General features: G+C 41.4%; 1 protein-coding gene across 1 annotated transcript; it reads right to left on the bottom strand.

Moving 5' to 3' along the window:
- Nucleotides 1–1586: 1586 nt before the first annotated feature.
- On the bottom strand, nt 1587–22873 carry TMEM242 (transmembrane protein 242). Its single transcript, XM_021532091.3, is given in 6 exon segments — nt 1587–2800; nt 16028–16165; nt 20721–20821; nt 22554–22716; nt 22719–22747; nt 22750–22873. Coding segments are annotated over 6 exon segments (615 nt in total). The 5' UTR covers nt 22835–22873; the 3' UTR covers nt 1587–2701.
- Between the last annotated feature and the right edge of the window lie 325 nt (nt 22874–23198).

Raw genomic sequence — 23198 nt, 5'->3', positions numbered from 1 at the left:
CAGTGTTGCAAACATCACCTTACTTCAATGTAACTTTCCATACAGGAAAAGTTGATGAAAATAAACTTCTGTTTTGTTCTTACACTTCCTTGAAACAGAAGGAGAGTAAGCAGCCATTTTTAAATAAAAGAAAGCAGTTAGGGGGTCACTGATCCACTAACTTTTTTTGCACCAGTATCTACTTTAATTTGAAAAATTGTTAGGTTTTTTTTAATGTCTATTTTCTATTGTCGTTTTTAATCTAAATTTTATTTGCTCAGTTTCAGTAACTACATACACTATGTTATCTAGCAGCCATAAGTATACCAAGTACTTTTCCCATTATTTGTTCAACCTTTTGTTGTGGTTTCCAGTAACTCTTTGACAATTAGTTTCATAGAAAGAAAAAATGACCCATCACAAAACCAGCAGAATATTCACGGAGTGAAGAGAGCTGCACACTGCAGTAACAAATATCCAAGATCTCCCGTGTTTTTCATGTCAACTGAGACTTGATTTATGCTTGCACTCTTCTACACAAACCCTTATCTAGAGAAAATCCATTTCCAGCCAAAAGCACAGAATAAAGTTTGGAATATGATGAGCTATGAATTCCTCTCTCTTTGAAACATGTTTAATGTTCAGACTTATACCTCAACATGGATTTATGTCATCACTCTGTACTTGCCCTGTAAGTGTGATTCTATTTTAAAGATTTGTCTGTATATGTCACTGTCAGCATTTTTTTAGGAGGATCATCTGGTATGTCCTTGTTACTGGGCACCCCCAGACTTAATTACTCTGATCTGTCATAATGATTTTTTTTTTTTAATAATACAGTTACACTAATCCAATGGCTAACCATTTCCAGAAAGGACAGTTCTCTTGTGCCAAGACTCACACCTACCTATCCCTCAGAGCTCTAAAGTGCTAGAAGAACACTCATTTTCCTTCCGAGTTTCTCCTGAACTGTGTCCATGTGCAGTCACTGTGCCAATGGGGGTAAGCAAGGGTAGGACAGCTCTCTCCAAAGGCAGGACAGATCCCACGCTTTGTACAATTTCAGGGACAGCCATTCACTTCAGTACAGGGCAAGCCACCCTCTGGCCAGCCTTTCTCCATTGAACGCACAGGGCACTTTGAATGACTGATTTAGGTGAGCTATTTAACCCAGATAAAGATGACCCAAATCCTACCTTAGAAACTAAAAGTAATCCTAAGGACATTATGCAATTTGCATTTATTTAGTCCGCTTCAGTATCTGACCAGCTATAATGACACAGCTACTTGTTAAACTTGGCAAGTCAGCACTACTATGCTTAACTGTAAGCAAAACAGGTATCACCACTCACATGAAACTAACAAAAATACAAAAACTCTACTATTTTTCATGTGTGTATGATGGCAGTATTCACAATATATTTAATATTGAATTACAAGCATGGAAAAGCTCTGGAAAAGACATCAATTATTACACTTTAATTGTTTTAAAGGTAGTATTTTAGTGTCATGTTTCATAGAAAAACTATACTTCTCTATTCTTTATCTGTCATTTAAAGCTTTTTTACATTCTTTTCTAGGAATATAAAGACTTAAATCACAAAAAGCAAGTTTTATAAGGACTTTATTGAATCTGACAACTGACTAACTGGACTTTGTCCAATTAATAAGAAAATCTCAGAGCAACAAAGGACAGTTCACTGATAGACTTTTTTTTATTTCTGCAGTTTTATGTATCTTCAGTTCTGCAAATACAACATTTGAGTAAGACATTACTCTTTGTAGTTCACACCCACACTTCATGAGATTACTGCAGTGTGGAAAATGTCACATTGCTTCTCCTGGTAGAAGAGCCACAGAAATGACTGGGACACACAAAATTAGTCCTGCCCATACACTTTCTTAGCTGAAAACATTTGTGTAGGACTGACTGGGTGTCTCACTGTTTTCTACCTTTTTTACTTATTATTTCAATTGATATACAATATAGCAGAGACTTTTATACACACAATCCAATTCATTACTGTGGGATCCAATTTTAAAAAGTTAATACTGAGAAAACGGTGAACTTTGTGGAGCTCTCTTCTGATGCTCTGCAGAGGAGCTCATAGGTCACAACTTGCATACTGGGTTTTAAACTAACTCTTCGGACATATAAAAATTATTTAGATACTATCTCTGTTGTAAATTCAAATCTGTCCTTTAGTTTTGAAGAGAATACTATATGCTTTACCCTCAGGCTCAGCAAGAGATCTGTTATGATTGATTTGATGCTTATATTCCTAATAGGACAAGTCACTAAAAGTACTGTTCTTGTTTCCTAGAGAAATTTCATCAAATTCTTCTTGAAACGCGGGATGGAACAGGAGTTTACTGGGATTATATTAATATATTTACCAATCAAAATTAGTTTCTTCTTTAACTCTTCTTTCCAGATGAATGCAACTTATCTTGGAGGGTTCATTTTCTCATGAATCAACTATACCAAACATGCTGAAAAAGTACAGTATAAATTGGTTTGGTTTGGTTTGGTTTGGTTTGGTTTGGTTTGGTTTGGTTTGAAATCCCTTCCTCCTCGACATTAACTGGCATTCCCAGGTTCAATGCACTCAGTCAGTAACTTGCTCAGTCTGAGTCTTCTTTGTTTTTCCAGAGGGGACACTTCTGCTACTTCCACTCCTGTTCTTGCTGGAAGATATCTCCAAATGGCTCTCTGGGTCTTTCACTTGGACTTAAGTAAGTTTTCCCATTCAACACTGGACTCACTATTTTTAGGAATTGCTGGAAAGATTGATTGCATCTTACTTTGGAATTCCTTCATCTATAAAAGAGATTTAAAAATAAAATCAGTTAATTGCTACTAGGGAACAAATCAAGTAGCGCCATGAAGCCCACGCTTATCCCACAAAACAATCTGTGTGAGGTAAAGAATAAATAAAAAGCTTTTAAAGTAATAGAAAACTAGGATTTTCCCTCTGATTATGTTAGTTCAATTAACAATGTGAGAAAAAGCATTAAGGGACCCACAACAATCACCCCTTCTAATGCACCACACTAGGGTGCCTGATTTAGAGTGCTTGCCTGAATGATCCACTGCTGTTACATGAATTATTATACACACACACACTTAAAATATTTTTGTTTGGAAGAAAATTACCTCCATGGAACATGCCCCTATTTTGACTGCAGTACCATTTTCTACACTTGTAATGGATTAAAGGTCCAGTAGTCTCTTCAAGGATTTTAAAACAAGGGCTAAAGAAAAATGCTGTTCAGCTCTGACACCTTAGGTTTATCCCACCATGTGGATACAGGTGACAAAACAAAGTCTCATTCAAATGTATATAGCACTAGGAAAGAAAACAAGATTCATAACAATATATGGGACTAAGCTTTTCTTTCACTGCTGTTAAAATGCTGTGGAAGGGGAAATATTTCCGTATTATATAGATATAAATATAGATATATGATATTTATATTTTATATTTATGCTAAGAATTTTATCACCAATACATGATTCAACAGTGCTGGAATGCCAGAACCAAACATTCATTTAAATAAAAATCACTTCTATCATAACATTTAGACTTAGTGACCTTCTTTCTTCCAGGAGTTTTACATATAATATATTTTTAAAGGATAGGCATGGAAAAACCAGATCACTGAAAATCCTGTTACACAAACAGCAGGATGTACAGGGGAAGTTTTGGACTGCTATTTTTAGGAAGTTCTATGACAGAATCAATGACATTCACACAGAGAAGACAGGATGTGGTATTCAAGCACTGGATGCAATGACCTCTTGAAGAGCAAATGAAGTCTCAGGCAATATGTCCCACAGAGAGGTTCCAGGAAATCCATATATTCCAAACAGCCACATAACCATCTACTCTCATATGCCTACATTTTGTGTGTTATAGGTCATCCGTATTTATACAAATACCTCTGGGTTGTTTTCTCTGCAAGTCCTTTTGTGTATGAATAATTCTGACAAAGAATTGGTACTTCTTTACAGACATGCTACCAGAATGTAATTATTCAAGTTACAGCTGATACAAAGAATAAAATCATTTACAAATAAATTACCAGTCCTTTATTAAGACAGTAGCTAACTATGATGGATGAAACCATTTCAGAACCCTAGTTTTTGTGTAATAATGCCTGGATACTGCTAATCAAATAAAAATATATGTTATATAAAGTAGGAGGAAAATTCAGGGCCAAATTATCCTTTTTGCTTTTTCCTGATTTTGTTCCTAAGTAAAATAAATTCACTCTCTTTTTTATATTTCATTCTGATCAGATAATTGTTTTGATTAATTATTCCTTCTTGGTTTTTCAAAATCTTGGCCATCACCCACAATTGTTCCTAAACTAGTATTTTTGCTTCTCATTTAAAACTGAGAAGCTGTCAGAGACAGCTAATGTTTCCAAGAATAATAAACACCAGTATCAGAGCTGATGTAGAGGAACAGCCCAAATTACATTAAACAATTGCTGCCAATTCGATACAAGTATTTATAGAAGGAAATGTTTTAGGAGCTTTGGCTTAGCTGTTTTTTCCAGTCCTATGTAATTAAGTTATCCCAGCTCACTGATGGGCAGAAAGAATTCAATTTACTTAACATTTTTTGCTTCCTAAAGAGTGATTCAACTCTTCTACTCTTTCATCTCACTCTAAGTTTTATCTGGGTGTTTGGAACACAGGAATGGTGAAATACTAACCTGATGTAAAATACTGTAGCTCTATTGATATAACCAAAGATAAAACATTCAGCACTAGCCAATGATCTGGTGCAATGTGGGTTTTCTGGCTGCTTCTAAACTCAGACTTAAATTTCTTAGTGATAAATTTAAATGATGCAGTCATAAGCTCTAGAAGACACCTCTGTTACTCCACTGAAGATGCACAAAACCAAAGGAAAACTAAAAGCAATTGTAAAAAGCCTCCAAAAAGAAGATGATGGGTGGAGCAACTCAGAAATAGCAGTGATTCCACTCCGACAACTACCTCATAATTGTTAACATGCCAAACCCTAACTCTTGAACACCAAATGCAGTCTTGACTGGGAAATAAAACACTACAACTCAGTTCTGAAAGAAAAAAAAGTATTTATTTAGAAAGTACTGAAACACTGCTAGCAGCTGCAGATTTAGGAATATTAGATAGATTCCTGTCCCCTCAGAACATTAATTTATGTTCTGCAGGTAAAAGCAACTAGCTTCCTGGGAAAGCAATTTCTCCTTAACATGTGGTTCAGATTTGAAATAATCAATGTCTTTCTTTTGCTTTTAAGACTCCCTGAGAAATTTCCTCAGCCTTGTCTTCTCACACTTTGATGCTTATTTGTAAAACCACTTTGAAAGTTATGCTAGACTCAGTGTTTCATTTGCCACTTCCTCTCCCACCTGCCCTTTTCCACAAGCCCGCTCTGCACAAAAATAGTTTTTCATTGCAATTGACAATTTTGAACATGCCTATGTTTTTCCACAGATTTTCTTTCTTTGTGATTCCTGCACATTGATCTATTTCAATAAATTATAATGCCAAGCTGATCACTACTGTGTATTGTATGCTCAGTGTAAGACTTTAGGCTGTCAGCTCTTAGTGTTACACTTCAGGCTGTCAGCTCTTTAAGGACATTATCTGCAGTGACTGGCATGGGCCTCATTAATACATGACTTCACTGTATGTCTAAAACGGGGCCAATTTCTTCCCAGTACAAATGTCACAGCTACTAACTCTTACTAGAAGTTTTCATTTCTATAGCCCTTAAAAAATACTGCACCTGATTATTTCTCTCCACAACAGTTTTTGAGTTCTCACTAGGTAAGACATTAAACAACTTAATTAGTACCAGTCACGGTCTCCTATTTACCCTCTCTCATCCCTGTCAGAAAGTGCAGTCCAATGTTTCATTAGGGCTTTGATCTGGACCTCTAAGGTACCTTCCCCTTTTTCTCCTGTTCCACTAATAACATCAGCTTCTGAGTTTCTTCCTTCATTTACACATTTGTGCGTGGTGCTCTCCCAAATGCACTTCCAAATCCCATTCACTGTCTTTCCTGAACTCAGCATTCCTCTAAAACTCACTTATCTTAAACCATGGAGAAAGCTTTCAAAGAGAACTACTCTCTGATGTCACAGAACTGGTGGATACCCACATATATAACCATGAAAATCACATCCCTAAATTCCTGTCCCTTCTCTCCCACTGACAATATGTGCCTGCTTACAAACCATTCTAACAACCCATTTTAGGCTGTAACTTCTTAATGGACAGACTTTATTTAGAGGTATTTTCCAGCCTAAATTACTCTTCAGAGACATGGAATTCAGTCTTCTGGGCCTTGACTGATCAAACTCTATTTAATATATTTTTACAACTAGGACTAAATTTGGCCTCCAAAGTACCTCCCACTGGCTTCCAGGTTGTTCTTGCTTGCATTTAGCTTACACTGTCATAATAGGCCCATTGCAACTTCAAAGTATCCTTGCACTGAAAGTAGAATTTGTCCACTAAACATTTAAGTTAGTCCTTCAACAAACTGGGCTTACCAGTGTCCAGTCCTCTGGCAGTGTGGTGAGCTTCTTGTGAAGATAGTTAATCAGCTTTATGTTCTATTAATACTGAACACTTGAGGTGTGAGAATTGAGACCATGCCTTTACTTGCTTTAACTCTTGGGACAACAAACACACTTCTAAATGAGGGAAATGCTGCGATTAGGAATCTCTGTCTTGCCCTGCCTTTTCTTTTCAGCAGACATGCAACATGAGAGGTCTCTTCTCCTCTCTCCTCCCTTTGCGGAAATCTCCTCCTGTATTTCCTTCAGATTCCACAATACTCACACCAGTGGTCTCAAATCAAAAGGCTTTAATTTAATCACAAGAGCTAATGTGCTATGTATTAAGCACTGGAATATTTTGCATAACTCACTGCAATGACTGCCTCTTTATTACTGGCAGCCACACTGGCACTGGGGTACTCAGTTCAACTGTGATAATGTCTTCAATTAATAGTGCAGTAAACCAAGCACTAAAAGCTGAATGTATTTTACCTCTTCCTGCTGCCTTCAGTACCATAGGCCACTCTCAACTGCCACTCCTGAACCTAGTGATACATGAACAATTTGTAAAACATTTCTTAACATTCCAGCATGCTCCATTCCTGCAGGCGACTCTCTGAAGTGAATTTCACTCAAGTGAATTTTATTTTTTTTATCACAGATATTACAGAGCTTTACGCTGTTTTTTCTTGCCAAATAAATTACAGTGACTGTTCTACCTCTGTCAGGCTTCTTTCTAAAAGGGTATCATCTACCTTACTGCATTAAATAATCTGTAATAGCTACAGATCACTGTTATTTTCTTATCTTAACCTAATGATCCTGCCTCAGATGGCAAAAATATGGGGACCTAAAAGCATCTTCCATTTAATAATCTCTTTTTAATGTACATCGTTGACAGAATGTCACACAAAAATTGGGATAGCACTATTACTGAGAGCACTTACATGGCCGTTCATATTAAAATGAATGGAAGAGGGGCTAAAAGAGTCTATTTGATTCCTAGAATGAAAGTTTCACGAAGAAATGTTCTCTTTAATGTCTGACATTCATAATAGGACAACGCAGATTCCAGGAATTATTGGTTTCCTATTTTAGTACTCGTATCAGTAAGAACTGCTTACATTAGCTTCCAAGTGAAATGAGGTTAGATGCCCTGAACTGGAATATCAAGTGGCAGCAGAACACAGTCTGTTCATGCCCCCAGTTCTCCTCAGCCACCATCCATTTCACAAAGCATGAAGATGAGGCAGGCTGCCCTGGATTTAAAAGCATCACTGAGGATTGCTCTTGCTACCTTTTCCCAAATCTTAAAATGACTGCTGTTGCCCTTGTTAGCAAATGATTACCAAGGGCCACATACAGAAATAGCCAGTTATTTGTAGAAAATGACAAGTGCTGAGCCCTTGCAGGACTGGAGAAGCAGAGCAGCCAGCCTGGCAGCTCAAGGTGATTGTCCTTCTCTCAGTGTAAAATGGGGCATTCACTGAGGGCCTCTCTGTGCCAGCTCTGGAATAACATGGAAAATAGAGTTCTGGTTCACATTCTTACATCTTGCACTTCACTGGAAAAGGCATCGTGAACGTATGGATTATGCAGAACTACAAGTCTATGAAAATGGCCCTGAGAGAGTCAATCCTGGCAGTAAACAACCTAATATTTTCTATGTACTCTCACAGTACCCCATTCAGCACCTATTTGCTAATTCCAGCATTTCAGGCTTACACAGAGAAAAGCAGCAGCAGAATTGTTTAAACCATCTAGAGAAGTCAGGAGTTCATACTGGCGCTGTCTCATGGAGGCTTACACACATGCCTAACCTTGTGCAGTGTCAAGCACCCTCTGTGAAATCAGAGGGCTATTTACAGTGCCCAAAATTAAACAAACACATAAATACATTTTCTCACAAATTCTTCTCTATAAATCCTGTGTAAGTGGGTAAAATATGCCCTGTGCTTTTAAAAATAAAAACAACATGAAAATAACCTATGTGAACTTTACAGGGAGAGGGGGAGAAGACCATCATTTACAGCAAATCTACCACAATTCCCAAACAATTATAAGTCTGTAGTAGCTTCCCACAACTACTCCATATTCTGCCTTGAATTACTAAAGAACTATAGTCAGCTGTCAAGTCTCAGGGGTCAGGCTGCCTCTTTTCCAATTATTGGGTCACATGAAGAGGTAAAACACATGAAATACTTTCCTCACGTTACTCTTCCATGAGTGCAGAAGACATGGTGCTCATTCATAAATCGCAAGAGAGCTGATCTACATCGCAAACATGTTTTACTAGCCCCACTTAGTAAAAAGCCTAAAGAAAGTAAAACTGTTCTGAGTTAAGGCTAGATTATTTTGAATTTAAGGAACAAAAAAAAAAGGACATGGTTAGCTAATTATGGTCAATTTCTTTATTCACAGAGAGAAATTTTGTAAACTGGATTCTGAAAAAAAAAGTAATTCCCTTAGGTTCATAAATACAGGGGTGTTCTTTTCACTTTTATACATTCCTATGTTGATATTTCTGAAATAAATGTGAAATACTTATATTTTTGTAGTATATAGTATCTTAAAGTAAAGACGTTTTTGCCATGCAGAAAAATGGAGTGTGGATATCACAGAAAAATGTGCCATTTATTTCTGAAAAATCTTACTTTCAAATCTGGGTGCCTGGAAAGGACATCCACGTGATTAGTCTATTATGATGTATTAGTCATTGCCCCTTAGTCACCCTCGGCAATTTGAAAAATTAGTCTTGAAATAATTTTAAATTTAAAGTAGTTAAATATCCAAATTTATAAAGCTAGGTGGTTAATGGACCCAAAATCTCAGGATTGAGTGTCCCAACCCTATAGACACTTCTGTGCTGTAATCTGGATTTCTGAATTAAATTCAAAAATATGGATTGTCTGTGTGAGCAACCTGAGTAATTTTTTTTCCCCTTGGTATGTCCAGGAATGATATTATAATTATAATATCATTATAATTATATACCATCTGCAAGTGAGATTACATATACCATCCACAAGTGAGTTTTAAGGCAGGGGAAAGTGCCAGCAAAAACCCAAAACTCTTTGGTGAGGCTTCAGCTTCATCACCTTGACAGGGGCTGAATTCCATGCAGGAAGCTGTCAGAGCCAGTGTGATACCCAGAGGCAGGCAGGGACAGCCAGATGCCCCCAGGCAAGCATGGCCACGCACCACACTTCACACTGGATGATGCCATGGGAACAAGATGTAGCACAAGGAACTTGCACCCATCAGAGATGCCTGGATTCAGATTCTACATGTACATGCACAGCTTGCAGCTGCACGTGGCCAAGATGGGATCAACCCACTCACACATGCAGGGTGGCACAGAGGCATTTCAGACCACAGGCTTCCCAATGGGCTGGTTGCAGCCAACAGCTGCAAGTCTCTACCCCGACAGAAGAGTGAAACTCCTCAAGACAGCCACAGTTGCAGCCTTTCTATTTCTTGAAATTCTCTCTTACAGCTGGCCCTATTCATAAAGCAGAGTGTAGCAGCTTTCCAGTACAAAAATTATGATCTTAATCCTTGAATAAGCATTCTGCCTTATCAAGTAAACAGTGAAGTTGATTGGTTTCACTTTTGTTTCCTTCTTGAATAAAGTACTAGCAGTACATGTGTGTGGAGGCAAGTCTTCTCCAAACCAATTAAGCAATATAAGCAGCAGAGAAAAATGTAGTACAAACAGGAGGAGGAAGTGCTAACTTGTACTAGTACTCCATCTTCTAAGATCTTGAGTTTAAATTAGCACTGAGGAAATAAAAGAGCATTAAATAATGGCAGATTTGATTTATATAGAAACACAAGACCATAAAATAGCAAGGAAAAGGTAAGTTTCTATTATGCTATCAGATACAAGCACAATAAAGAATAGAAATTTCATAAATAATATTTTTGTCAGGATTAAGTACTACAATAAGTATAAACTAATAGAAATATTTAGGAATTACTCTAGGATGACTCTATTTTAGGAGATATGGTGCTTTTATAGCAATATTTACTCATTTATGAAATAGAATAAACATTTCAGCCACTACAATATGCCTACTCTGGGATTTATAAATCTTAGTATAATTTACAGATGCCATATTTGAAGACTATGTCTCCATGCTCTCATCTTCTGTTTTAAATTAATCCATCCTTAAACCCAATACTACTTTGTATTTATACTGTGCCTATGACTAGATCTTCAAAAATTATAATAAATACCTCTCAACATAAGAAGGGGGATGTTATTTTTATGCTTAAAATGGTGATTCAGAGGTTAGCTTTTTTAATGGAGAAAAGCAGTTCACTTAGGAAATGTTCTTACCATCAAAGCTACAACAAGCATATATTCCTGCACTGTTTTTAATTGTTTTAGATGTTTCTTTATGGCCATGCAATTGTTTTAGACTCTTAATATTTTAAAGGTTAAGATCAATGAAAAATGGGATATTTCATTAGAAGACACCATAAAAGTGATAAACTAATATTTTATAAGTCTATTAGTCACAAATTGCTAAGCAATTCTTCTATTTTTCCAGCCTTCCACAGAATAGCAACAATCAGAATCTCACAAACCTACATATGAATCATCCCGGCCCTTTTCCTATGGGACAGAGAATGCTTTTATTTTTGAGGAAATGAAACCTAATTTATTGACGACATGAAGAACAAGAGGGCTTTTAAAGCATAATTTATCTTGTTTGTCAATTGTTGTACACTTTAGTCTACAAAGGCTGAGGGTATTGTTCTGCTTTTAAAAGAAGGTTCATAATTGCTGGCAGCTTAAAAAAAAAGAAAGAAAAAAGAGCATCAGATGTTAGTAGGTCTACTCTATAGTACTCTATAGCTGTGAGTATAATTTAAAAGAAAGGTTTACAACTCCAAAGTTAACGTCTAAAAAATTATAGAAAACTTATAGAAAATTGTCACCTGTTGTAGGTGACCCTGCCTCGGCAGGGGGATTGGACTACATGATCTCTAGTGGTCCCTTCCAACCCTGGTTATTCTATGATTCTATGGCACTAAAATTTTTCCCAGTTTGGTATGGATGTTGCAAGCTCAAAACCAGTAAGCTAATGCACTGGAATATAATACTATGATGTGGAAGTTGTTAAATAGCAAATAAACTTGCTGAAAACAATGGTGCCATTTTAACATGACACGTGTGTTTTCACATTGTAAGATGCCTCAGAGAGGAAGGCTGCAGGTACGTCTGGATGAATCCCAGATTCAGATGGGAGTGCTCTTTGGAAGCAAATCTCCCAGTTGTCCATGCTCCCTGGGCATGAGTCTGTGTAACTACTGCACAGTCTCAAACTGCATGACCAGCAGTTTCTTTGGGTAACACAAATCTGAAGAAGCATTCTAGCAGTGCACATAACATAGTCCAACTGCCAACAGGCATTCAAGCCATGGGGCAAGGTCAGTGTCAGTCCAAATTTTGAAAATTCCTGGAATAGTTGTAGATATCAGGTCCTCAGCCTGCTGATGTTTCACTGCCCATTGCTGCTGGTCGATGATATTCACTAATATAGAAAGAGTTTCTATGTTGAGAGATAATCAAAGGTGCTACAAACTTAAATATTTTCCCAAGCGATTGCAGGAACCAAGTTTAAAAAGTCTAGTTATCACTGACACCTGATTATTTTCTGCAAGAATTACAATATAAAAGTATATAAGCACCATCACCTAGGTTCTAAAGAAAGATTTTTTTTAATACTACTGAAAAATATAACTTAAACCATTATCAAACTAAGTCCTCATTGAACCATCACTTCTTCAGTTCATAATAAGAGTTGAGTGGGATTTAGTAGCATTTATTACTTATCAGCCTGGCACCAGATTACAACAGTGGCAACTGCAATCAGGGAATGTTAACAACCTAACCTGAGACAGCATAAAATCTTTTATATTCCTTACTAAGACATAAAGATCGGTTACTTACTCTCACTCCTGGGTTTTGATGCTGGCATAAAAGCAGCAGACTGTAAAGCTATAGGAAACCACCTTTAACAATAAAGCCATTTAAGAGCTGGAAGCAGGCATTGTCACAGCACTGTTTTAAGAACTAACGAACCACAAAGATTAAATAAAAATCTAGAATCACCAAATCTGGTGCATCACCTCAGTGCCTGGAAGGAATCTTTTAACAACAACTTGCTTCTAGGGCAAACACAGGCTGTCTCAGAAGGCGTGAGAATGAGACATCCTGAACTGTGGCTTCAGTTTCCTTCCACGACACAAACTGCTGAGCAATCACGCCACTAACACAGATTAATTACAACTCATCACGGAAATATCACTCCACTTTGCTCTTGTCATTTCATCTCCGACTTTGCAAGCGATGACAAGATAATCTAAACAGCCACCAAGCTTAGGGTAATACACACTTTATCAATGACTCGCTGGCATCAATAATTCACAGGAAACGCGTATCCCACCAGAAGAATGTTGGCAGCGATGGGCAGTGAGGCCGCCCTGCCGGGGCAGCCGGGCTCGGCAGTGCCGGACTGCCCACAGCCCGGCTGGCCCCGGACACGGCCGCAGCCATCACCGGCCGTGAGCCGCGCCGCGCCCGCCGCGGCTCCGGCCGCCGCCACCGGGGGTCGCTGCGGGGCAGCGGCGGCGCCGCGCCGCGCCCGGCGCGGGGGAGCGGCGGGGAACGGGGCAGGGACACAGACAGACCCCAGAGGGCAGGGACAGACCCACAGGGCAGGGACACAGACCCGAGAGGGCAGGGACAGACCCCAGAGGGCAGGGACAGACCCCAGAGGGCAGGGACACAGACAGACCCCAGAGGGCAGGGACACAGACAGACCCCAGAGGGCAGGGACAGACCCACAGGGCAGGGACACAGACCCCAGAGGGCAGGGACACAGACCCCAGAGGGCAGGGACACAGACCCCGAGAGGGCAAGGGACACAGACACCGAGAGGGCAGGGACAGACCCCAGAGTGCAGGGACACAGACCCCGAGAGGGCAGGGACACAGACCCCAGAGGGCAGGGACACACTCCCCAGAGGGCAGGAACACAGACCCCAGAGGGCAGGAACAGACCCCAGAGGGCAGGGACACAGACCCCGAGAGGGCAGGGACAGACCCCGAGAGGGCAGGGACAGACCCCGAGAGGGCAGGAACACAGACCCCAGAGGGCAGGGACACACTCCCCAGAGGGCAGGAACACAGACCCCAGAGGGCAGGAACAGACCCCAGAGGGCAGGGACACAGACCCCGAGAGGGCAGGGACACAGACCCCGAGAGGGCAGGGACACAGACCCCGAGAGGGCAGGGACAGACCCCAGAGGGCAGGGACACAGACCCCAGAGGGCAGGGACACAGACCCCGAGAGGGCAGGGACAGACCCCGAGAGGGCAGGGACACAGACCCCGAGAGGGCAAGGGACACAGACCCCAGAGGGCAGGGACACAGACCCCGAGAGGGCAAGGGACACAGACACCGAGAGGGCAGGGACACAGACCCCAGAGGGCAGGAACAGACCCCAGAGGGCAGGGACACAGACCCCGAGAGGGCAGGGACACAGACCCCGAGAGGGCAGGGACACAGACCCCGAGAGGGCAGGGACAGACCCCAGAGGGCAGGGACACAGACCCCAGAGGGCAGGGACACAGACCCCAGAGGGCAGGGACAGACCCCAGAGGGCAGGGACACAGACCCCGAGAGGGCAAGGGACACAGACCCCAGAGGGCAGGGACACAGACCCCGAGAGGGCAAGGGACACAGACACCGAGAGGGCAGGGACAGACCCCAGAGTGCAGGGACACAGACCCCGAGAGGGCAGGGACACAGACCCCAGAGGGCAGGGACACAGACCCCAGAGGGCAGGGACACAGACCCCAGAGGGCAGGGACAGACCCCGAGAGGGCAGGGACACAGACCCCGTGAGGGCAGGGACACAGACCCCGTGAGGGCAGGGACACAGACCCCGAGAGGGCAGGGAGAGACCCCAGAAGCCAACCGGGACCGGGTGGCAGAGCGCCCGCCTGGCTCAGTTCTGCCCTCCAGGTGTGCGGGAGAGGCTCGCCATCGCTTCCTGCCGGGCCGGGCGGCTCACAAAGCATTCCCGGCCATGGCACAAGGATCAGGGCTGCTCAGTGACACCGACTGCACATCCCACTGCCTTCAGTGTGCCGTGGGCAGCGCTCAAAGCACAAGAAGCACTGAGCATATCTTGCACTGCACTGCTCCAACCTCAATGACCAGCTCTACTCTTCTCCAGCCCAGCCAGCCTTGCCCCGCTGTGCTGCGGGCCAGCCAGGACAGGAACTGCCCCATGGCCTCCCCAGCCACACCAGTCCCACGTCAAGATCTGCTGACTCTGTTACTCCTTTTGATATAGCTTCTGTCAACCCACCGTATCTCATTTTCCATTGAGGCTTCTTGTACTTTAAGATTACTCGAGACATTAAACACTTAATTCAGTCTTACTTGGAACTCTCCTTCAAACCATGCAAGTGAAAGTCAAGTCCTTTATTCACCAAGATCCCACCTAGAAAGTCACAGGGACTGAGCTGGCAAAGAATTTGAGTGAGTGCTGGAACGGAGGGGCTCCTACATGCAAATGAAGCATCCGTTTTGTTTGCTAAATTGAACACCTGCAACTGCTTACAATCAGAATTTTACTATCCTTCACAATTAATACTGAGAAACAATAATAGTACCATCTTTCTCCTTTATATATGCTTTGCTGAATATATAAATAATTGCCACGTAAGGTAAAAGTATTCATTCCTAGTCATAAAGAGGATGCAAACGTCTCTCCCAAGCTTAGAGATGATTAGGACTTTTTAAGTCATAGCTCATTACTAGGGGCAAACAAAAATGTTCACATGAAATTTAGTGTTCACACTCAACAGTGCGAACTACTGAAATATTATCAATTTACTGAAGATTGCTGTAGCTGGTATCCTGGGACATGCAAACACTTCCCAAGCTTCTTTGCCTTGACATGACATGTCAAGGACCACCATTCTAATGCACAGGATACTCAGTCTTCTGTCCCCTTTCTGCTTCTAGAAAGCAAGCTGGTTTCCTTTCAGTTTTTCTTACATCCTCTGTGTCCTGATGCAAAAAATAGAACTTGGACAAATAACTGTACTGCTCTAAAAACAGGATTCAGGGGGGTAGCCTTCAGTTCGACAAGCAAAGTTAGCAGCTACTATTTCAGTCTCTAAAATAGAGCACTGTCTCTTTTGTGAAGTATCTAAAACATCTGTGCAAATAAACAGAAAGGAGGACAAAACTGTTCCTTCCTCCTAAACTGCCTCCTCCCACAGCATGCCATTTTTTTCAGGTATGAGAACACCTTCCCTGTTTGCACATTCTGGTTAGTCATTCTACAGGTGGTGAATGAAGTTGCAATTCTTAGGCTGAAGTAATACAGAGATGCCATCCCAAGATGTATTACCCAAGGAAAAATTTGAGGGGATCATACTTGCTACTCACACTGTGCACACCCAGAGCCTTCCAGATGGCAAAACTCAGCAATCCAACTCCGCACCATGCATAGAGTGAGCCCCACCCTAGGGCTCGTAAGGCCAGTGATGAACCACTCTCTGGTAGTGCAGCTGTGGCAGTAATCCCCTAGAACCAAAGGTAAAAAGTTTATGACAAAGTGAACAATAATTGGGAAAAAAAAAAAAAAAACTAAGAAAGTTGGTGATTTAGATTTTTTCCTGACCTGTCAGTTGCACTAGCGTGGCCACAGAAAATCTTATGGCTCCCAGCATACCTCAAGAGCCAAGAAAGGGGCTTGGTGAAGTGCCTTCCTACCAGGAACAGATTTCATACTTGTCAGTGCCACTTGGGGATGACTTTCACTGCCCAGAAATACTAGAGTAAGTTGTTCCATGGGCACAAGAAGCCAACACTCAGTTGTATCACCAGTCAAAATGAAAACTGAATCTAAACCAGTCACAAGCCTTTAGGCCAGTGATATCTGAACATAATCACTGCATGTCAATGATTTTGGTCCTTTTTCATGGGGGGCAACAGATAGACTATAGGTCTTTATCTGCACTTCTGGAACCTGCAAGAACACAAGCAGCTTTCATCTGGACACAGAAAGGTTATTGCAGTGACCCAGGGACTAATTTAAGAGGACTACAACTCTGAAGAAGCTCTGGAAGCTATTAGGGAAAATTCTGTAAAAGCAAACAACACTGAACCCATTCCCCTGCAGAGTTCACCAAGCAACAACACTGAAAATGCTGTGTGGTCTCCACACTTCTCATTTTTGTCAGAAAACACCTACAAGAGTAGGTGGTTTTAACATGCTGCTGCCACAGAAGTTTGCCATGAGACATGTCCTGAAAACACAAGTACCTTGAAAATGCTATCACTTGGAAAAGCCACCTCAGGCCAAGAATGCAGCCTTGGCTATGATGGGGTCCCAACCATAAGGAAACCCCTCTGCCACAGCACATTAATGGACATTGCAGCTTCCAGGGGGACCAGGCACCTGCTGGGTGGCATCAATCCATGTGCACCCCACACTCCCTGCTAGCCAGCCATTCTCGGCTCACAACACCCATGGTACTGCACCTATTTGGTACAGCAAAACTTCACTGCACCCACAGCGGCAGTGACACAGACAGAATTCTCTTGCTCACAGTGGCAACTGCCATTCAGAGGATTTTTTTCCTCTTCAAAGGATCACTGTTCAGTTGTTCACATGCAAACACAGATTTCAGATGCTAATTGTTATAGATTGGCATTTATAGTCCTTACACAACTCAACAGTTCTACTTAACTGGATATCTTGGAAAAAAAACAACTAAGTATTGCTCAGGGGCAACATAAATGAGATTGCACATAAAATTACAAAAAATTACTTCATTGATAGCCTAAAATACTGAAAAGCAAAATTAATCCTTGTGGAAGGATCAAAAATACTTTTCTCTAAAACATGCCAAATAGCTGGTGGGTTTTTCTTCTCATCACTAAATGTGAGGGAAAATCTTTTGTATTTTTGCTTTATATTTTTAACTTCTTTTAAAATATTTTCTTCTAAACATACTTAATGCCTACCACTATGGTCATTCAAGCAGCATGAGTAGTTTTTCTCCTCTTGGCTTTGTATTTATTGAAATGTTAAAATGATCCTTAGACAGTCCTCAGTACTGACACTCTCCCTTGGGATTCAGCTGTAGGCTCAGCTACCCAAGGACAAATATGCACTAGGAAAGGGCACAAGCAAAATGTATCTTGATCCTTATTTATTCAAATTTGTACATCCCAAAGTGGAAGCTGTTAACAAAAACAACACTGTAAGCAAACACACACAAACGGCAGAGATCTCTAGTCACACTATAATATCAGGTCCTATTATCTCCTTACCACAGATAACGAACTATTATAACTCCTTCAGCAGAGACTGCTCGGAGTATTGAAATGCTGATTACTTTTGACATTTTTCCTGCTTCCATAGTCTAACCATGTATAACAACACTGAGAAAAAATGGTCCCATTTGGAAGATGGGAAATGAATGGACAAAAATATCCTCTACACAGAATCTTTAAATAGGAGTCATTATCTGTGAAAATTGCTGGAAAAAACCCAACCAACTACTATTTAAATGCTTGATTGTCCCAAAAAAATAGTGTTAAGTGGAAACAACTGATCTGGTTTTACTGACTGCAGTCAAACAGGGTTCAGTCCCAGGCTGATTCCTCAAGGAACTTAAGTAGACAGATAAGGGTTTCTGAAAACAAGACAGTTGGTTAAATGATTATCAGATACGGTGTTCAGAGCATCAAGAAAGCTGATTAATGAAATGCTAAAAAATTAAAAAAGGACAATGGTAGCATGGAAGAAAAAGATGACACCAACAAAAAAAAAATTTAAGATAATTGAATTTTATTCGCTAACTTGTTATTCTATGTTCAAATTATTTTCTTATCACTACTCTTATGTATTTTTGGAAAAAAAAATTCTTCAATTTAAAAAATGAGCTTTTAAACAATATTGAGTCTTTCCAGAATTAACAGGTTTGTTTTCCAAATATATGCTGGTTTTTTCCTTTGGTTGATTGTTGTTGTTTTGTTTTCCTCTGGAAGATATAAACAGGAAGTGGGAGAAGGAAAAAAAATCATTGCTTTTTTTATTCAGACACAGGCCTTGATTGTGTAACTGCCCCTTTGTGTGCAGAGCATGTCTAAAAGGAAGCAGTGCCTAAAATAAAGTGCGTTCAACTGTTTTGGTTGATTGTATACAGTGTGTTCGCTCTTTTGTGTGACCTAATCCATTGTGAAATTAAACACCTGGATAAATGCTGGTAAAACTGGACACTTTTCAAATGGCGGCTGCTGCAGCTGAGCTTATAAGTTTAACAAAAAAATCCCATAAATTAACCAGGAGTATATCACCAACCCAATAGCATACATATTGGTGGTTTCACTGGAACAGGAATAAAATGCCAGAAAACTGGCATTTCAACACCAGTGCTGGCTGATATAGGCTTAAAGTACCTGTCAAAATATGGCCTCACCTTAACATGGATAAAAATAATATTTAGCCATTGAACATCTAAAAAAGGTGACATCTCCTATAGTTATTATTATACATGATGTATTATTAAGAGTTACTAGCTACAAATTTAAGAATGCTAATGCAAAACCTCATTGGTACCTTGGAGAGCTTCTATAGAGAGTTAAGCCATTCTCAAAGTCTAGTCTTTCATTTTTTAAACTGCTCACTGACAAGTACCTTAAAAAAAAAGTATCTTTCTACACTCTGCAGTATTGAAGTCGAGGGGCCCATGAAATCAGATTTTTGCTAGCAAACAGTTATAATTCTTTTGCACAAATAGCAGCAGATACAGTTTTCAGTAAAGATCAAAATTATATATATCACTTGATGACATCTCTAACATACATATTCTCAGATGTCAATGCAATGTCACTCTTGATAAATTTCACACTGACACCAGGACAGCTCAAACACCCAGGAATATATGCAAGCTGGAAAAAAATGCAGTGCTCAAGAGAAAAGAAGTTAAAAAAAAAAAAAATTGTAAAAAAGCAGACAATTTCCTTATTGCAATGTAGTTCCACAGCTTGTGAAATAACTTCTCGTGAAGTTTTCTATTTTGTCTATTTCAAAAAAGAAATTCATGCTTATTGTTTCTGTAAAGGCAATGGATAAGTTATGACACAGCAGCCTACAGAGGAAAAGGAAAGCAAATGAAGGATCTCATGCTCTTTGACCAAAAAGGGAGATTATGAGTGATCAGAAATGAAGGGTCTGATATAAAGTACAATGGAAGAATTTTTTTTTCAATATGCACTGAATTGACAGTAACATTGATATGTTATTGAATCATCATTTTTTAAATAAACAAAATTGATCAGTTCTTAAATCCCTAAAAATACATGTTGCATTTTAAGAGCTTGGTGGAGATGAGACTGATCAATTTTAAGGGCCTAATTTTTATGCTTTTGGCAATCACAAAGCATTAGTGAGGAAAAAAGCATCCTTCAATTAAACGTACTGTGTTTCAAACTAATATACCAACACAGTATAATGCTAGTTCTGCTTTGCAGTTCTTCAACAATGCACAGGTGGATCCAGTCAGTAATTGCATGAGCTCAGATTCATTCTGGCCATGGGGTTTCACAGTCCCCTAGTACTCATTCTCATCCTTCCCCTTACACAGTGGGATGGGAGTGGAGAGCTTTAATTTTGACTAAATGATTCCACTTACATATTCCACAACTTACAGCCTTGTACCTCCTCATTCCCATCCTTACTGCAGTCACCTAGCTTTGAGACTCACTGCAGCACTATGAGACAGCACGGTGAAGTGGATCCCTGAGGTGATGCAGGCTCATGTCCGAAGTGTGCTCACATCACAGAATTAAAAGATATCGGTAACTGTATTTCACTAACCAGAAGTATGATTCCAGCAAACAGCGTAAGCATGATGTATTTCAGCTATTCTCAAGTACTAAAGTATTCAGAGTATACAACTCTTAATAAATTTTTAAACTAGTCCTACACCCATACTGAATTCAATTAAATCTAATGCTCTTATCATCAACACTGCCAAGTTCCACGTATATCAGCATGTCTATAAAGCATTCAATGTGTTCTTATTTCCTGTGTATGACTATTAGAAAATGGCTTAAAAGAACAAACCTTACTGAACCAGTCTGGGTTCTTCTTTTTTGTCATTGCAAGTGTAGTGCCAAAACCTGCTATCATTCCTGCTGTAGCAACAGTACCTAGAAAAATTCCACCTGCCAAGAAAAGTTGAAGAAATAAAAATCAAGACCTTGTTACTTAAAGGGAAGAAAAAAACCAATCTACCTATTTAGAAAATAAAATCTGAAAATATAAGAACTGTTAACACATGCTAAAGGGAAAGGCACAGTTGTCTACATTTTTTATGCTGACTCAGTATGACAAAATAGCAAAACAAAGAATAGTTCTATGAAACAGGTAATTTTGAAAATAACAGCACGTGTATGTATTTTCAAGCCACACACAAAAATTCAAATCCCAGGATTTTGGATTTTTGCAGTACTTTTTTTGCAGTACTTTGACATTCCACAGTCAGCCTACTAAAATCAACTTGTTCTATGGCGACATCTCACCTTTCCCTAAATGGGAAATGTAATTGGTTTTGTTGCACCACTTGGTGATTTCAAATGGCAAATACCAATTCCTCTGAAGACCATTACATAAGCAACACTTGTTCTCAAGCTTTATATTTTACTGCTCTATTTAAAAATAAAAAAAAAATAAATAACTGAATTATTTTTATTAAAAAAGAAAGAAAATTACACTAGTGAAAGCTACCCCAAGAAAGAAAGCATCCCTTGCTTTTCAGTCCTTTCAGTGTTTCCAAAGTCACTTGAGGTACCTTGATCCTTTCTAGCTCTTGTACCAAAGGCACATTAGCCATACCTGCCCACTTTTAAGAAAAAGGCTTGTTATTAAGACTTACTGCACTGTAGAAACCAACCTGATTCATACTAGAATTTAAAAATTCCAGGGGGTTACATGTTCTTCCTTTGCAGGTATTGATACTCAGCCTGTTTCCCCTTTCCTAACACCAGTTAGGTAATTTTAAAAAGGTCTGAACAGGAAGTAAGCATAAATACAGTTAAGTTAGGTCTCACTTTTTAGAAAGTTATTGATCTGATTAGTGTGGTGAGGAAGTTTCCTGTACTCTTGTCAGCAAAATCTGTAAGGGAGCAAAAAGACTTTGCCCGGGAGCAAAAAGACTTCGCACCATAGCCGAATTATGTAGCCCACTAAGTTTTACATTTCCAGGTCTGTAACCAACATTTCCGCAGTTTCAGACACAGTAACTATTAATACCGGCGGTACGTGCATCCTCCGGACGGGGCTGCCCGGGATGTCCCGGCCGGCGGCGCTGGGACGGGGCCGCCGAGCCCCGGCCTCCGCTCCGCCGGGGGGCGCGGGGAGACCGAGCAACACCGGGAGCAGCCCGGAGTTAGGGATACAAACTACAATATTATATAAACATAACGCCGCACAGCGCCGCCAGCCCGCTGCCCTGCAGCTGTGTGCGGCTGCGGACACCGGCTCTGCCCTGGCCGCGGTTCTCGCGGCTCGGACCCAGCCCGGGACGCCGGCTCCTTCCCTTAGGGAACCCGCGGCGCTGCCTGGAGCCCGCAGGAGCCGCCTCTTCCCGAGGCTCCCGTCCCCGGGGCCGGGCGGTGCCGAGCGCGGACCCCCGAGGGCAGGCGGCGGCTCCGCGCCGCGCCCGTGCCGCCCGGGGCAGCGCGGCTGCAGGGCGAGCGCCGCGCTGCCAAGGGCGAGCGCAAGGGCGGCCGCCCTTGCTGGTCCAGAAGCCTCAGCGAGGCCACTCCCAAACGTCTCGCCTTATCTCCAGGAGCCGGAGAGAGGGACGAGACCTGGGGCCAGTCTCGGGCCTGCCGCACACGCTGCTGCTCGTCCCCGACCCGTGCAGGGGAGGAGAGGAAGGAAGGCTGTCTGCACCTTTGATTAAGAAGAGCTTGTCCTGGGATGCCGCAGAGCTCCCAGCCCCCCGGGGCAGGGACAGCCCGCGCCCGGGCTCCAGCGGCGCTGCGGCCACGGCCCCGCCATGGGCGGCCCCGCCGGCAGCCGCCCCCATGGCCCAGGGCATGCAGGAGCAGCAGCAGCAGCAGGAGGAGGAGGAGGAGGAGGAGGCTGCAACCCGGAAGGAAAGCGAGCTGGGCTGGCACACGCAGCCGCCTTTCCTCCTCCTTCCCCTCCGCGGCCGCGCAGCCGGGCGGCATCGCCCTTCGGAGGCGTTCAGCGTGCCGACAGCCCAAACCGCGCAGAGGGACAATCGGAAGAACTTGTCAAAGCCTCTTTTGAATCGAGTCTTTTTTAGCAGGCTCATAAGGGTTTTGGTTTGGGTTGGGACAGATCGCGTAGTGGACTTCAGCAAATAAAACTGCAAGGCACTCTTAATTCCCAGGAATTTTAGTAAGCTGTATCTTGATGAAGAGTGTTGCTTTAAAGTACATATTTTCGTTCCAAAATGTCATTATTTTAAATTATGTAAATAGTTTTTCACACTACAAAAACATACAATTAGGTTTTTTTCATCTCTGCGCCACCTTAATTCTCAGCTGCTGATGATTATGAATTGATGTG

Source organism: Lonchura striata, chromosome 3 (genome assembly GCF_046129695.1).
Source record: "Lonchura striata isolate bLonStr1 chromosome 3, bLonStr1.mat, whole genome shotgun sequence".
Classification (NCBI taxonomy): Eukaryota; Metazoa; Chordata; class Aves; order Passeriformes; family Estrildidae; genus Lonchura; species Lonchura striata.
This window is presented reverse-complemented; position numbering and strand designations above follow the sequence as displayed.